Consider the following 17,644-nt stretch of genomic DNA (forward strand, 5'->3'; position numbering starts at 1 on the left):
GTAGCGTTGATGGCCGTAGATGGAAATATTGTGTAGAATGTTCTGTTGTCAGGGATCTTGCTTGCGTTGGCCCTAAGCACACTGAGGATTCGAAAGCTAATAGAGGGTGAGATCAATGAAAGTGTGAAGTCTTTTGTTTGCCTGAAAGTTACTGAATATATTCACGGTTGAATGGAAAATGAAAGTAATTATTCGTTCTTCCGTTTTGTCCTTTGCGTACCCGTTTCACAAGTGGTTACAAATCTACAAGAAAGTTAAAAATACCGGGTCAAGTTCGTAAAAAGTGTGCGATGTCTAGTTTCTTCAGAATTACATAGCATTTTTGATTAAAATTTATAACACGGAAAACCACGGTTGCATTTTTATCGAGTTATAATTAATGGGCGGTGGTTTGTGACCCAAAGAGATAACCTTTTTCATTGGCTCATCAGATATTTTCAGGGTGACTGTTTTTATCATATTTATGGCCTACAATACCCAGTTGGAGAGCAGACATTTGCCGTGTCAAATCAGGAAAGTATGGAAATGAAACTGAAAAGCTAAATTATGCATAAAAATGTCACATTTTTGTCAACCTTAGTTCAATTATAACTGTATCTTTTGAAGTCCTTCAAATATTTATGCCAGTGACCAATTTCATTTTTGAGATAAATTTGAGTCCAGACAGGAGCACGTTAGCTGCACTATTCTCACCTAGAGAATAACAGGTAGCACTGTACCCAAATACAGTTTTCATCACCAAAATGTCAAACATCCTTCATGATTGGGGTCTGTTTACAACATGAAACGGCAAAATGACAAATAGCACTATGGTTAGCCTAAACAGTGCTCTGTTAGCCTAAAGGTCACTGATTTTTCACCATTTTGTGTTTTAAAAACTCCCTCAAGATTGTAACACATATATTCCCTTGTTATTAAGGGATTGAGCGGTCCGGGTTCGAGCCCTGGCCAGGGACATTGTGTTGTGTTCTTGGGCAAGACACTTTACTCTCACAGTGCCTCTCTCCACCCAGGTGTATAAATGGTTACCGGCAAACTTAATGCTGGGGGTAACCCTGCGATGGACTAGCATCCCATCCAGGGGGGAGTAGAAATACTCCTAGTCACTTCATGCTACGGAAACTGGGATAAGCTCCGGCCTGATGGGCCACTTGGCTCGCATGCAGACTTTATTGAGACAATTCCATGTCATTTGCATGATAACAATCTCACAATACCGTAGGGCAAACAATGAGCTACAGTGGGCAGAAGGTTCAACTTCCAGAAGCCCTCGCAGCCCCCTATTAATGCCATCCCATCTCCTTTCACTCCCTCTCTGCACTCCTCCTCCAGGTTGTTCATGGCCTGCCTGGTCTTCTTTTGCCTTCTGGTGCCCAGGTCAGTGCAGTTCTGGAGATGTTATTGCAGTCCCTCCGCAGGACATGTCCAATCCATCTCCATCTCCATGTCCTCATCTTCACCAACAGTGACAGCGCATTGGTCCACCTGTATCAGGCTATGAAATACTGTTTATAGGACCCCATTCTAGGTTGAAGTGATTCTCTGTAATTTCCTGACCAATTTCCTATGAATTCTCTGTTTTTCAATTTTGGTGACAGGCACTTTTGAATAAAGTGAAGACCAAAATAGCTAAATTAATGCACCCTGTTCTAAGCAAAATAAAATGCTCAAAACCATACCTTGTCAAATACCACATGCATTTGTAGCTAATAGGGAAGTTGCCACCCCCTCTCGCTCTCTGTGTACCATAAATCCTCTATTGAGTCCCCCAGAACTTATTTATTTTAAGCACTTTTGAGGGGGGGGGGGCTTATGAGAGAGGTGGGGCTAATTTGAGGGGGGGGGGGCTTATTTAATTCCTAGCAAAACACATTACCGGTATCAAAAAAGAAGAAGAAGCAGACTAGGGTTAAGCTTACCTACTTCCTGGTTTGGACCAGGACAATGGCAGTCTGATATGGAAAAGTTCAAGCACATGAAGTTTGAGGTCATGCAGCCAGAGATAAAAAACTAATTCAAACTTTCAGCACGTGAATAAACCATACCAGATCAGTCCACATGAAGTGTTACAGTTGTGATTACAATACAAATACAGTCTATCATGTATTAACTTGATCGTGTGGAATAAGGGTGGAGGAGAGGGGGGCTTAATAACTTTCTTCCTTTATAGAAAAAGGGTGCCTTATTAGAGCCGGAGGGGGGGGGAGGGGCTTAAAAGAGGATTTACGCTATATGTTGTGGTTCGATATCACCCTAGGTACAATTTGGTATTTTCCTTTGTTTCAAATATATTGTGTTATAAATCTATCAAAATAATATTTTTGCTTGCATGCGATTGGTCTAAAAGCACCTTATGACTGAATGTGTCTCAGCTAAAACTGGGGAATATTCGAGTGATATTCCCTAATTTTTGTGTTGCGATAAATATTTGAAGGATAATGTACCCAATAGCCTCTATTTGACTTTAAAATATGCTCAAATATTTGTCCTTGGACATTATTTGTTCCTCGAAGCTGGTAGTTTTCCTTGAGCTTTGCTCTTGCAAAACTGTTTGCTTCTGAGAAGAGATAATGTCTGCGGACAAATATCACACCAAATGGGGGCTGTTGTTTATATATCATACCAAACACCAGAACAAAGGAAAACACAAATTACCAAGGGAAAAATTAAACATATATGTTTGCATTACGCGGTGGCAAGTATAGTCGGTTATAAGCATAGTACAGCATAATGATGTAATAACCAGATGAAAACACATCATTCACGCTAGCTGACAACAATGGCTTGGAGAACTAGGGACTTTTGTAATACTGTTGAGACTGTTACAGTTTCTTTCACTTTCATTGATTGTCTGCAGTTTCAAAGTTTAATTTTACAATACATTTCTGATGAGCTGAGAAAATATTAAGCCACTGACGAGTTAAAAATAAAATAATATATATATACACTATCTTGGCTACTTGATTAATACGTTTATTACGTCTGGATTTGCTTTCTTTATCAAGCTCTCGGTTTGTCCACCTTAAACATTTCACCATGACCCGGTACGATCCAGTCCGCAATCTCCAGCACTCTTTTTCTGCTTTCCCTTTGTTTCTCAGGGAATTCGCTGTATTCCTCCCACAGATTGTCGTCCCCTTCATGTTCAAACACATCCCCACAGATGACAACAGTTCCAAACTCCGTGCCTCTTACTACAACGCTAACATCCGAGTGGGTATGCCCTGGCGTACTAATAACTTGAACATTCTCGTAATCAATGCAAAACGGTGCTCCTTTGTTAAAGTTTTCTGGTGGATCGACGTAAATGTCCTGTTCTTGTAGAATATCATGAGACACCATATGCACAGCGTTGGAAAATAGGTTCAAATTTCCCACATGATCAACATGCCCGTGGGTGCATAGAACGTAGTTCACCTCTTCTGGTGCAACATCGTGTTGCTTCAACCTTTCGAGCAGACGCTGCTTATCTCGTGGGCTTCCAGTGTCAATGATAATTTTTTTATCCTTTCCAGTAACTAAAGTGCACGTTCCATTCGCTCTATACCTTTTTTCGGCATCCGTGTAGCCGTAACCTTCGAGTAAAACTGAAACCTTGTAAGTTTTCTTTTCTTCCGCCATGTTTGAAGAACTGAAGATGATGAATGGCGGAAGACTGGTTACTAATGTTATGAAAGCCACTGGGCAGAGTTTTACAGGCGCAAGTTTATCATTTCCCAACTCGATCGACAAGGATGGACAATGTTGAGCTGTTTTGTTGAGAGAAAAGTACGGTCTACCTGAAAAAGTTCCATTGATAGATATGTCAGGTAGCGAACAAGAGGGCAAAGGAGAAGCTAAAATGGTTTCAATCCCCTTGTCGTCCGACGAGGAGACACCAGTGGGTAAGTATGCAATTGAAAATTAATGCTCAGCTCATTTAAAATTTGAAAATCTTCGAGCTTATTACTAATTATCACTTTAGCTGTAAAATCTGTTTTCTTTTTCTGTTATTACACTTCGTTTAATAGGATTGTAAAGCTAAGCTTCTTTTCTGTTAGCTGTATCAGGGTGCTCGAGTAGACAAACTATTAAGTGAATTATTATTGCACCGGATTAATTTATTTAATCTCTTGCTGAAAACTGATGTTTACTTCCATTGCGACATTGTCAAATTCTCAAGGGGTTTCTTCAGAAAAAGATATTTCAGAAATGTTTAAGATGGAAGTTTTCTAAAGCACCAAAGCAACCTTAGCTTGTTGAATTATGCATTACAATCCATTGGATTTTTTGTTTTGGTCTTTTTCTATTTTGGGGGGTTGTGTGTTTTGTTTTTATTCTTGGCTTGCGTTGTGCTCTGTCCTTAATGAATGGGGATTTTTCTCATGCAGGCTAGCAGCCCTCCTAACTGTCAGCCCTTCGGCTTGCTTGCTTGACAAACCATTGGTTCATGAGGCCATCCTCCCCTTTTTCTTCGTTAACTGTCGAATGCGTTTTCTGATTTTGGGTCGGTCAGTCGGTTGGAAAAGGGAAAAAAAAAACAAAAATAAAATTGGAAAAGGAGTCTGGAGCTAGGAGGCCCGCTATCTCAGCATAATATCCATGGAGCCTGGAAACAACAATGTGTGGTTGCAAAGTCAACATGGCGGCAATTGAGGAAGGAAAAATTGATGTTGTTAAAATCAAACGAGAACAGGGAAAAAACTAAAAATCTTTAAGGCAAAAAATTGCTTATGTTTCAGATTAAAGTGACAATTGTTTGAAACAATGTGTCATTGCCGTCATTGCCTTCATTGCCTTCTGCGTAACTTTTTTTTTTGAAAACGCGAAAATCTGGGTCGGTCAGACGATGTTAAACAGCGAAAAAAAAGGAGATGGCCTTACATAGAGAAAGAAAAATGTATGCTTCACCACGTTCAAGATTCCTTTCGAAATTTGATTTTAGGAGCAGCTAGCCATTATCCAAGCCAACAAGGTTACAGCCATGCAGGAAAAGATGCTAGCATTAAAGGTATTTAGGAATCTCTAGTTGGTGTCTACATTATAACTGGGCGTTGACTTTTAGGGGCTCCCTTGTTTAGATCAAGTTACATTTATGGGCAGTAAATGTTGTAATCATTATTGACAGCTTGCAGAGTCACTTGAATCCAGTAATATACTCCTGGGAATTATATATAGTTTGTTATTGTGCTTTACTACAGTTGGATATGGTTAGCTTCATGAGCGGACAAGAAGAACCAAATCCTGTGCTGTGATTGGCTACCCAGGTGGGCGAGATGGCCCTATCTTACGGGCTCGGGATTACCCGCTGTGTCCCGTAAGAAAAATTTTTGTGAAAGCCATATGATAAATCCTATATTGACCAAGCTTGTTTGGTCAAGTTGATTGCTGGATTTTGGCCTTGATCTTTTTTTGCGAGTTTATGGACCTTGACTCCACTCAGTGATGAAAGTTATCTTGACACAGTGATCCCTTGATACTGAAGGGCCAGAAGACTATACCGGTAAAGTTAAAGAATCCGATCCCACCAACGCGCTAGCTGATGTGTTGGCCGATGTGTTGGCTGACATGTCGGTTGACAGTTGGCCAACAGTCGGCCGACTGTTGACTGACGCGTTGGCCACTTTTTAACCTTATAATGTACAAGATGTGTCGGTGGTGCATCTGTCGTGCATCGCAAGCCTGGGCAGAAGCCTAATCATTAGTGGACAGGGCTCTAGATTGGGCAGTCTGGATTCAAGCCCTGGCCATGGTATTTGCTCCCAGTGCCAGGGACTAAAGAAGAAGTACATCTGTAGGGTATAAATACTCCTCTCTGTTACAAGTTTACATGTATATAACAGAAATTAGGATTACTGTAGCTCTGAATGGCATTGGTCACACCTGGCAAATCCAAGGGACCCTTCTTTAGCTGGTGATATTTTTGTGATGATGATTTTTTTTTTCTCTTCTTAATCAAAGATGATGTAACAGAGGATGAGAAAGATGAAGCTGATGAGAAAAATCGGCTTATTAGTCAAGTATTGGAGCTTCAAAACACTTTGGATGGTAAGCAGCAATACATTTTGCTCTCTATTGCAAGTAGGCAACATTTAAAATACATTAGATAACTTCCTGTTATGATGTGTCAATAACTTTCTGATCAGTTTGATGATCAGTTATTTTTAATTAACATGTTTGGAAGTAGAGAGTATACAGATTAACTGTGACAGTGCTCTTAAGTATTGCTTTTCCAATGTCTTTCAGATTTGTCCCAAAGAGTAGATGCTGTGAAAGATGAAAATCTCAAACTTAAGTCAGAAAACCAGGTACAAAAACTTTTAACTTCAGTATCTATGTAGTTCATGTAGTACATACACGTACTAACTAGTAAAAGTAACTATGGCCCATTAGGATGAGCTTCCAGGATTGTTCAAACTCTTCCAGACTCGGGTGCTTTAATGGAGAATGGTTGGCGAGTGAAAACAAGTGAAGCACATGTTGGCGCATTCTTTTCATTCTTTTCCCAGCAGAGAACATATTCACACTTCTAATTCCTACTTTGTGCTTGCTGTTTGGGTTGTAAACTTGTTCTCTAGTGCTTGCAAGTTATTTTTATTGTACAACATTCAGTACATATTATTAACCATATATTTACCTTGAATTGTCTCTCTATAAGGTACTTGGACAATACATAGAAAATTTGATGTCTGCTTCAAGTGTATTTCAACCAGCCAACCCTGACAGTAAGAAAAGGTATGAACAACGCTCAGTATTTTGTCATCAGTATTATTTGCATGTGCAATTTTAAAAAAAATTAGATTATGAGCTCAAGATTTCTATCGCGTGATAGTTGACGAGGGTGCAGCCTGAGTCAACCATCACGCATAGAAATCGAAAGTGAATAATCTAATTGTTTTAGTATAAATCTACTAGTCATTCAAAACTTTATCTAAATCCTCTTCACAGATGCTTCAAAAATGCCAAGAAGCAGCCGTCATTTTGTTAACAAGGGCACACTGCTACACTACTCACTATCTATCACAGAATAGATAGTGCGTAGGGTAGCCAATCAGAAAACGGCCTGTGTGATAGAACGCTAGTAGATTTATACTAATACAATATAGATTTAGCCAAGCCTAAAAGCAGAGCTCCTGATTACAATATGTTGACCTGGCTGGAGCCTGCACTCCAATCAAAAACTTGTACCTGGGCAGCAGTTGACTTCAAAAAGAACATGTGACCTCAATGAGCTCTAAACATGAGCCCATGTTATGGTCATGTAATACTGGTCAGCGGATACCTTGTTTTGACAGGTGTCAATTGAACAATGATGAACAATGAAATTCTCGTGATGTAGTAGTAGCTTTAGTAAATTGCAGGGGACACTCTGGGAGAACTCGAATATTTGATATAATACATGTAAGTAATATGACCTTTCTTTTTTCCAGGCCCAGTCCGTCCAAGCCAGGAGCAAAGAAAGGAGAGAAGAGATGATTTATCATTAGCTAGTAAACAAACTTCTTGTATATACTACTGTTAATGTTGTAGACTGCGTTCCAATTTTTCCACCAATGCCATGACGGTTACCAGTTAATATTGGAAAATAAAATGTGCACTGTGACTGTTACTTTTTTGTCAGTTTTTGCTATATGTTAGCAAGAAGACAATGAATTTACTGGTCGTAGTGGTTGCTATCGTAAATGTATTTTTATTTTTAAAAGTGAATTTACCTGTTATTAAAACACAGGTCTACATGTATTTATTTCAAATAAAAGAAATAACTGCTTTGTAACTAAGGTGTTATTTTCCAGAAGCTCTCCAGAATGACGGTTTAGTGCGGTCGACTCCGGATCGAGCGGTCCGGGTTCGGGCCCTGGCCGGGGAACATTGCTCTGTGTTCTTGGGCATGACACTTAGCGGTGTCCTAGAATAAACAGATACTCTATCCACAACGTATTTAAGTTCCTTTTACGTCTTTCGTAGACCTTTAATTGACAAAAAGTAACCCTTCACATTTCTTTTTATAACTGGCCCATATTATGAATAAAATCGGCTAAAAACGAAATTTTCTTGTCATTTTCATTTAATGCTTTTAAATAAACTTTCACTTTCGGGAATTATAATTGTACTAAGTAGTACGGGAGTAAATTTCATTGATACGGAACATGCGAACTCTAGTAACATTCTTGGATCATGCAAATGGCTTTCACTTAAATTCTGCCTTTAAAAAAAAAAAAGAAAAAAAAAACAGTTTTAAAGTTTAAAGTCTCTGTTCCTATAAAAATTTTCCATAACGTGATGGAGGAACAGATTTCTAAGCTGACACTTCCATCAGTGAAGTTCATCGTCCCTTCAGTCATGGTCTGTACATTGGACAGGAAACCTCTCTGGAAGAACAATTTGCGCAAATCAGATATTAAAAAGGACAATTATATTTGAATTAGCAATCAATATGAGATTTCCAGTTGAAGAAAAACTCCATATATATAGACTGTCAGTGACTGTCAGTGTCATTTTAAGAATGTTCTTGTAGATGTGGCCTTGCCTGTTTTATTTTTGACGTAAGTCGAACTCAGTTTTCTATTATTTAACAATAACAGAATTTTAATACGTACAACAGTTTTGCATGATTCTATTTCCAAGCCATAAAATAAGCACAGCCACGTTTGCAAGGCAGTTTCAGACTTACACATCTAACTCCAAAACTTTTTTAACAGACCTTTGATAGATTGATTACCTTGATTTATACAGCTGCATATAGTGGTTTACACGACCGAAAATGAAGTTTGAAATTTATGCAAGTCTATTAACACAATTTTACGGTAGAGCGGCTTGCCGGCAAGCTGCTTTAAGTGACCTTTGGCCTTATGGACTACTTCAATACTTGAACATGTTCAAATCAGAAACAACACAGATGTTTTGACGATACGAAATGGTTGGATAACACTTGTTTAGCTTGTCTTTGTTGACTTTTATTATCGGGATTCAGTCTATATTTACCTGCCAGCACTCCGCGGTGTGCATAAACAAGGTTATAAGGTTCTGTGCAAGGCACTGGGTACCTGCCTGAAACGAAAATTGGCAAAATGGTTTATCAGCAGCTACTTGGTAAAAAAGTTAATCATCATATTTGTGCTTACGAAGCAGGACTCACTTAGTCAGACTTACACATCTAACTCCAAGACTTTTGTAACTGTCCTTTGATAGATTGATTACCTTGATTTATACAGCTGGATATAGTGGTTTACATGACCGAAAATGAAGTTTGAAATTTATGCAAGTCTATTAACACAATTTTACGGTAGAGCGGCTTGCCGGCAAGGTGCTTTAAGTGACCTTTGGCCTTATGGACTACTTCAATACTTGAACATGTTCAAATCAGAAACAACACAGATGTTTTGACGATACGAAATGGTTGGATAACACTTGTTTAGCTTGTCTTTGTTGACTTTTATTATCGGGATTCAGTCTATATTTACCTGCCAGCACTCCGCGGTGTGCATAAACAAGGTTATAAGGTTCTGTGCAAGGCACTGGGTACCTGCCTGAAACGAAAATTGGCAAAATGGTTTATCAGCAGCTACTTGGTAAAAAAGTTAATCATCATATTTGTGCTTACGAAGCAGGACTCACTTAGTCAGACTTACACATCTAACTCCAAGACTTTTGTAACTGTCCTTTGATAGATTGATTACCTTGATTTATACAGCTGGATATAGTGGTTTACATGACCGAAAATGAAGTTTGAAATTTATGCAAGTCTATTAACACAATTTTACGGTAGAGCGGCTTGCCGGCAAGCTGCTTTAAGTGACCCTTGGCCTTATGGACCACTTCAATACTTGAACATGTTCAAATCAGAAACAACACAGATGTTTTGACGATACGAAATGGTTGGATAACACTTGTTTAGCCTGTCTTTGTTGACTTTTATTATCGGGATTCAGTCTATATTTACCTGCCAGTACTCCGCGGTGTGCATAAACAAGGTTATAAGGTTCTGTGCAAGGCACTGGGTACCTGCCTGAAACGAAAATTGGCAAAATGGTTTATCAGCAGCTACTTGGTAAAAAAGTTAATCATCATATTTGTGCTTACGAAGCAGGACTCACTTAGGGTGTATTTTTATTCTTAGTGTCTAGTCAGTTCAATAAAGATCGTGTTATGTTATACTTTATCGTTTCCTGCGAGCCCCAAGACATATCATATACTAGTTTTTACCGTCCGAGAATCAAGGGATTCTTGACTACCCTATTAGTTGGATTGTATAAATATTTAAAAGATAAACCCGGCCTAGTATAAATGCCATTTAATGGATTTTCACAACTCGCAAATTACGTACTTAATTCAGCGAGATTAGCGATCCCAGAGAGAAAGCATTACTGCCAACAGCGTTCGACGATGTTAAATAAATACATCAATACATAAATATTTATATAGCGCCTATCCATGCCTCCTCTAGGCCCTGTACAATTCGCCAAAATGATCTGTACTAATCTTAATAATTAAAAATGTGCATTTAAGAAAGTAATAGAAAGTAAAAATCGCTAAGAATTATAAGTTTTCTTAAAAAGATGAGTTTTGAGTTTAGATTTAAAGGAACTTAGATTGTCACATGAGCGGATAGAAACAGGTAGACTGTTCCACAGTTCAGGAGCGGAAACAGCAAAAGCTCGAGAACCATATGTCTTCAGGTGAAAATTCGTGGGGTTAAGAAGTAATAAGTGTGATGATCGGAGGATTCTGGAAGGTTGGTAGTGCGCTACTAGATCTTGAATGTAGACAGGAGATTGTTGATGAAGAGCCTTAAAGGTAAGTAACATAATCTTGAATGTTAATTAATTCAAGTACGACTCGCAAGATTGGAACAACAGCTGTAACACCTACCTTCTAAGAATTCAGATCCTATGATTGTTGGAAGCATGATATGAATTGTATGGAAGTTAATAATTCATAGAATCTGAATTCTTAGAAGGTAGGTGTTACAGCTGTTGTTCCAATCTTGCGAGTCGTACTTGAATTAATTAACATTCAAGACACTGTTGGCAGTAATGCTTTCTCTCTGGGATCGCTAATCTCGCTGAATTAAGTACGTAATTTGCGAGTTGTGAAAATCCATTAAATGGCATTTATACTAGGCCGGGTTTATCTTTTAAATATTTATACAATCCACTGCAGAATAACTTTTTAACTTTGAAGAAACCCTCGAGCGAACTGTTCTTAATTAGGCCCAACCTACAATAGTGCATGTCTTTCGAATGTCTTGTTATTTAGTTACATACAGGGTGGAAAGAACAGTGAAACCGTTAGCGCATTGAATTCACGTAGTTGTCAGCAACGACTTACTCGAATATTTCCAAGTTTGATCAAGCCGTTACCATGCCACACAAAAAGCTACTAGAGCTCAATGAGCTCTACAATTTACCTTCTTGACCCTCTTGTTGTACTGCTTCGCGATGCTCAGCTCTCAAGACCATTTGGTTCCTGAAATTGTTCCAAATCCACAAAAAAGGGATTTTAACCAGCAGCGTCAAAACTTGAATAACTAGGCGGTAACAGCCTCGAAAACCTGGCATTTTCTTGAGCAGGCAGACGAAAAAATGTCTGTAGGTTGCCCCTTTTACTCCAATTGTCTAATTTGCATGCAAATATATTTTACATGAAGTCAAGTGCGCCTACTGTAGGTGTATGGTCGACTAAATCTTAAGTGGGGCGTCGGACCCCAGCTTTGCCTATAGCTAATTATAACTAAATAGCTATGTTGAAAATGCGCTGCTTAAAATCAAAGAATAATGTACCTTGTTAAAACAACATGGACTACTTAGCCGTTGTATGGTACTTAGACAGGATCCTTAGCGAAGCATGGATTTCGGAGTTTTCAACTTATTCAAATGAATGAATTTTAACCAATGGAAAACTGTCAGCCTTTACGGGATGATATTTTTCGCATTTTTTTAAAGGTTAGCTTTTTTATGGATATCAAATTAGCCGCTTTTTACTGAATTTTAATTGAATTATTATATTCTTACGAAAAGTAACAAACGTCTCTTTGCATTGATTCTTGAATTGTTCAAATTTTGTTAAAACCAATATCCTAGCCTGTGAACCAAGAGAAAATGACATTTTCTCCTGCTGTGAACAGACTCTTTCGGGACGAAGAGTCACTGATATGCAGTCACTGTAGGTACGGAGAATTTTGAAAAGCATCAACAAAGAAAATATTGCATGTCATGGTTGATAACTTTAATCACTCTCTCTTGATGCACTTTAAGTAAATGTAGAGAAAAGTAAGTGGAATTTGAATGCTAATAAGATCTTTTATTCACGCCAAGCCATCCAAGCCGGTACCAAAAAAAGATCGGAAAAGATGATTTGTTATTAGCCGATAAATGAACGTTCTTGCATATACTATTGTTTTTTTTTTTTAGATGTTATGGACTACGGTTAACCCAGTAAATATTGGAAACTAAAACTGCAATTTTTGTCTTGCTATGAACAGACTCTTCTGTGAACAGACTTTCTTGCTGTGAACAGACTCTTTCGGGACGAAGAGTCACTGACATGCAGTCACTGTAGGTACGGAGAATTTTGAAAAGCATCAACAAAGAAAATATTGCATGTCATGGTTGATAACTTTAATCACTCTCTCTTGATGCACTTTAAGTAAATGTAGAGAAAAGTAAGGGGAATTTGAATGTTAATACGACCTTTTATTCACGCCAACCCATCCAAGCCGGTACCAAAAAGAGATCGGAAAAGATGATTTGTTATTAGCCGGTAAATGAACGTTCTTGCATATAGTATTGTTTTTTTTTTAAAATGTTATGGACTACGGTTACCCCAGTAAATATTGGAAACTAAAACTGCAATTTTTGTTGATTGAGGGACGAATTAGTCAGAACTTATTATTCTGACGGCACGATAGCCTCTTCCAGGCGTTCCGTTAGTTGGCACGCAGTGCGAAAAACAGCGTGCGAAAAAATGAAAAAAGCGCGGCGAGAGGAAGCACTCTTTTTTATTTTTTCGCGCGCTGTTTTTCGCCCTGCGCCCCAACTAACTGAACACCTGGAAGAGGCTAACGGCACGATGGAGAAGCTCGCGGGGTGTCGTGGGACGTTTTAGGACTATTTAGGCATTTGGCGGGAGATTTACGTCATTCTAGATTAGTCCATCTTGGTGTTCGTCCACTCTTTGTTTTTTAAGCTTTTGTTTTAGCAGCTTACTTATTGATCTTATACTCCTTCCTCGGGGTCTCGTGCTGCTGCATTAAATGAGGAACACTTTTCCACATATTTTTTGGCCACCCATCCTAAGTGTGGTTTTTTAGTGATTTTTCGTATCTGAAGTAGCATAGGTTCTGATATTATTAGAACCAATGGTTGATTTTATTTGCAAGGATACAGATTCTCTTATTAGACGGAATACTTCTGCATCAGATGACTGACTGACGCATCCTCAATAAACTATTCACATTGAATGTCTCGTGTTAGTGCACGGTAATCGGCAGAAATGAGCCCTGTTATGCGGTGTTACTTTCTTTTCGCCATATGTTAGCAAGAAGACAGTGGTTAAAGTTAAATGTTGTAGCAGTTGCTAGTTACTTGTAAAAGTATTTTATATTTCAAAATGAGTTTGCTGGTTATTGAAACCCAGGTCTACATGAATTTATTTTAAAAAAGGAAGCACACTGCTCTGTAACTGAACATGGCATGATTTTCCAGTTGCTCTGTGAAGATAGATTATAAGTTAAGTTTATATTTGAGTCTGTAGGAGCAAACAAGCCTGTTAACGATACCGTTGTTATACATACTAAAAATTATTGCGATCTTTTAACGCGCCTGTGAGAACCTTTTATTATTGGATAAATGAATTTTCACTCGTTTGTCTCACGATGGAATCACTTTAAGATGTAGATCGCGACGTTACGACTGCTATACTGCTAGTCTTCATTAGGCGATGAGGTCACTTGATGCGTGTCGCTATCTGTAGCACCTTGGGTCGCTGTTATTGGTGCATTTCGCTCCTCATTATTATTCCGACTTTGTGACGCTGTTCCCCCATAGGTCCGCATTCTGACTGACCGGCTGTTGTGCTTTCTGATTGTAGGTATCCATGCTTCAGGAATTTCGATTCCACTACCTCTATTGATAATATTTGGATGAAGTTTTATATGGATACCTTCCTTTACCCTTCGTGTGTACCAGTGAGGGTCACGATCAATAAACTTCTCTATTATTGTAGTATTTAGTACTGTATGTATAATAATTTTCAGTCGCCTATTGTCTGTTTTGTGTTGGGTTTTTATGCAGTTACAGTATGTTTTGTTTGCTTAAGTACATTTTCGTTTGTATTATTAGTAAAATCTTTTCTAACAGCACCGTTAAATGTATGCCAGAAGGCTAGCGTTGCCCCCTGGCACACATTTCTTTTTAAAACTTGGCAAGTTTTGGGTCCCACATTTTGATTAATTTGCAACGGATTCTTATGAAAGTTCGCATATTTACTAAATTCGGCAGGATAAATCGAGCAGTGGTTGTTACTTTTTGTTTCAATGACAAATCGGAAAAGCGTGACATCGTCAAAGCTGTAATTTAAGGGTGTTTTTAGCAGGTCATACTGATGCTATAGTAATCTACTTTGTCACGAAAATGATAACAACGTGTTCACCAATGACTGGGCAATTTTTTGATACCATGATTACAGCATCAAGTGACAAAGAGTGGCTACAATAACCCATCAAAATCTAAGTCTTGGAAACTGTTTTCAGCCACCATAAATTGTAGACCTGGGTTACAATGTAGCTGGAGATCCATCTATAAAACGTATGCGGGTATACTGCATGTTTGAGGGTCTGTGAAGAAATTGAATGAAAAGTAGAAGATCAAGACCTCAATATATAAATAGCGCATATACAACTGCCAAATTTTACTCAGAGAAATCATAGATCTTATATATGTCATGGAGCTCGAACGTCGGGCTAGAGAACAAGCGTTTCTTTGAGTACGGGGTCTAAGAACTGCGAAGAGAGCTTGCTCGCAGGCCAGGTTCGGTATAAACAACAACAACCTAAAAAAAAAGCTAGCATCATAAACAACTACCATACTTCACAGTTCGTGAAGTAACTGAAAGTGAGACGAATTGCAATTTTGTAACATTGAAAACACTGGAAGGGATAATGTTTTATAAGTTTAATTAGATAACAACTGTCATATTGGGTTTTTCTCTCCGATCTCTTTATCAGGATAACATGCAACGGTTACCTTCGATAACAGTAATAATGCAAAATTCTGTCTTTATCACTCAATGTCTGGTGATAACTGTCGAACTACTGCAACAACTGTTAGATTTATCATGTGGATACTAAGCACTTCTTTGAAAATGAGTCGACAATGAAACAATTCTTCCCAACTGTAATCACAGAATGAGAGTCGTTGATCTACCTTGACTATTAGATATTCCAGAACTCCATTTGTAATATCAGTCTTTCCTTGATTTACACGTAAAATTATTAATCAAGGGTGTCTATTTAGCTAGGCAGGGATGTCCTTATTAATACAAGATTCCCGCTTGTCTGTGGTTCGTTTTGATGTTATGTCTATTCTCATTTCACAGCTTAAATGCTGATCGTAATCTTGGGTAGGGGGTACTCCCATATAAAAAGGACGGAGGGGGGGGGTGCGATTCGTACTATTTAGGGGTTAAAATAGCGGTTTAGGTACTTCTAAGGATGTTCAGCCACAAAAGTTCCACTCTTGCGGTACGTTTCAGGGTATTGAGCCAAAAAAAAAAGTTATCATCGGAGATAATGTGTTGTTTTAGAATTGTTACCTCTTAGGGGTAAAAACAATTTCAAGCCGCACCCACAAAGCAGGATCCAAAAACCTCTTAGAGGTTCTTTTCAAGGTTTCCGGAGAGCACCCCCGTCCTTTTTATATGTAATCCCCCTCCCCCTGGATTGTAATATGCCTGTTGGCAGATGGAATCGTTTTGTGGTAAAAACCATTTTGTAAGCCATTTTACAGCCGCTTCAGTTCAAATGCTTGGTCGTTGGACGTCAACCCATTCAGATCCTCCGTCAAGGCTGGAATTCCCGTAGAAGGATCGATGCATGGATGTAGGTTTTATCTGAGAACATTTGTTGTGGTAATTCAAGCTTTGAGAGCCCATCATTGGTAACTTCTGTGCAAAAAACGTAAATCAAACCAAAAATAAACGTATAATTTTCGCAGCACAATAAATTACTGTTTTAAAAACGGCGCTTTTTACCTCATACTGGTATATGCGAAATTCGTCTCCATATGTTAAAACTTGTTCAGCGCACTGGACTGATACACTCACTGAAAAGAACGATATTTACACTAATAAATAAAGTAGGAGAGTATGTTACATGTGTTTCATTTCATGCTCACTGAGGCAGGGTAATAAACGCAAGTGCTACAGAAAATGAGTAACAAAATATACTTACCATTGTACCTAAAACGAAGCGACCAATTTCTTTGTTGGAAAGCGAGTGAAGACATTTAGTTACATACTAGCTGGGCAGTCAACATAATTTTAGATTTAGACAATCAGGTAATTCATTGAGAGAAACGGTTTTACTTTAGAGCTTTGTTTAAACAATCTTTTTTCTTGGAATGCTTTTTGAGTCAAAGGTCTCAATGAGATTTATCTGGAAATACCGAAAAATAGTTTTCCTCAAGTTTTCAATTTTGGCGTATTTTGATTCCTCTAGGAAAACTGAACATTACAGCAGCTAAAAACTGTTCGTTGCAATTGCTCAATGCTAGGTAAATCACGTGCTGAGTAAAATGGTATCCTTTTCACCTGAAAACCTAAGTCAAATCCCTTTGTGGCCAAGCAAACATTACTTATTACCTGAAAATCTGCATCCATCGATATAAGTTATGTCTGTACACTGCACTGGAATCGTCAACGATTCTGGAAAGAAAATTATCATACAGGACACTGAGAATACAACTGAGAATTTATTGAAAAGATAAGATTCTAATACACCTCATGGCTTACTGGCATTTGTCTAATATCTTCTATAAATGATCTTTGGAACCTGATCAAGACTGAATATATCATCGTTGTGTACCAGATGCCGAAACCTTTTCCCCAAAATTTTAGTTCTATCATCCAGCTGACATCGCATTAGCCAGCTGACATGAAATGCCCTTTAGCGTCAGAATATCGCAGCTATATGACTGTCCATATCATATTGCAACAGTGTGCCAAGAGATGGTCAGGGTAGGTTGAAATACCTATGTATATCTCTACGAGATGCGATCCAGAATTTGACCCTGCAATATTACTATATTTCTACAGGTCATACCTTCCTCACTGTGTTCTACAGGTTTACGATTATTTACTCCAAGTAAATCCATAATTTGATGGTAGATAACCGAAATGAACGTGAAAAGCCACTCTGCCGTCATAATAAAATCTTGCCAATTTTTAGTTGAACCTCAATGGTTTAAAGGCTATCTCAGTCTTCTGTAACTTCGTAAAAGTACAAAATGTTTTATATTTGAGTGCGCAGCCTCACAATGACAGCTTTTGCGTTGGTGCGCAAATGTGTTTGTACTTGTTAAACCGCGCGAGGCTAAACTCGAGAGAGTGAAATTCTATTATGTCGGCTCTGAGGCAAACACTGCAATCTACAATATTCGGTGTTTGCGGT

General features: G+C 38.4%; 3 protein-coding genes across 3 annotated transcripts; 1 reads left to right on the forward strand and 2 right to left on the reverse strand.

The window, feature by feature from the left end:
• Window positions 1-2,828: 2,828 nt before the first annotated feature.
• Window positions 2,829-3,649, reverse strand: LOC145497801 (metallo-beta-lactamase domain-containing protein 1-like). Its single transcript, XM_081477663.1, has one exon. It carries the CDS (start codon window positions 3,619-3,621, stop codon window positions 3,001-3,003), a length of 621 nt encoding a protein of 206 aa, XP_081333789.1. The 5' UTR covers window positions 3,622-3,649; the 3' UTR covers window positions 2,829-3,000.
• A 108-nt stretch (window positions 3,650-3,757) lies between these two features.
• Window positions 3,758-8,825, forward strand: LOC145497818 (uncharacterized). The gene is made up of 6 exons (XM_081477684.1): window positions 3,758-3,884; window positions 4,925-4,990; window positions 5,941-6,027; window positions 6,226-6,287; window positions 6,638-6,714; window positions 7,410-8,825. Exons 1-6 carry the CDS (start codon window positions 3,803-3,805, stop codon window positions 7,453-7,455), a joined length of 420 nt encoding a protein of 139 aa, XP_081333810.1. The 5' UTR covers window positions 3,758-3,802; the 3' UTR covers window positions 7,456-8,825.
• Window positions 8,826-15,257: 6,432 nt separating this feature from the next.
• Window positions 15,258-17,399, reverse strand: LOC145498520 (uncharacterized). Its single transcript, XM_081478439.1, has 4 exons — window positions 17,297-17,399; window positions 16,837-16,899; window positions 16,176-16,298; window positions 15,258-15,448 (listed from the first exon to the last, which is right to left on the reverse strand). The coding sequence occupies exons 1-4, from the start codon at window positions 17,397-17,399 to the stop codon at window positions 15,258-15,260; spliced, it is 480 nt and encodes a 159-aa protein (XP_081334565.1).
• Window positions 17,400-17,644: the final 245 nt, after the last annotated feature.

Source organism: Orbicella franksi, chromosome 9 (assembly GCF_964199315.1).
Source record: "Orbicella franksi chromosome 9, jaOrbFran1.1, whole genome shotgun sequence".
Classification (NCBI taxonomy): domain Eukaryota; kingdom Metazoa; phylum Cnidaria; class Anthozoa; order Scleractinia; family Merulinidae; genus Orbicella; species Orbicella franksi.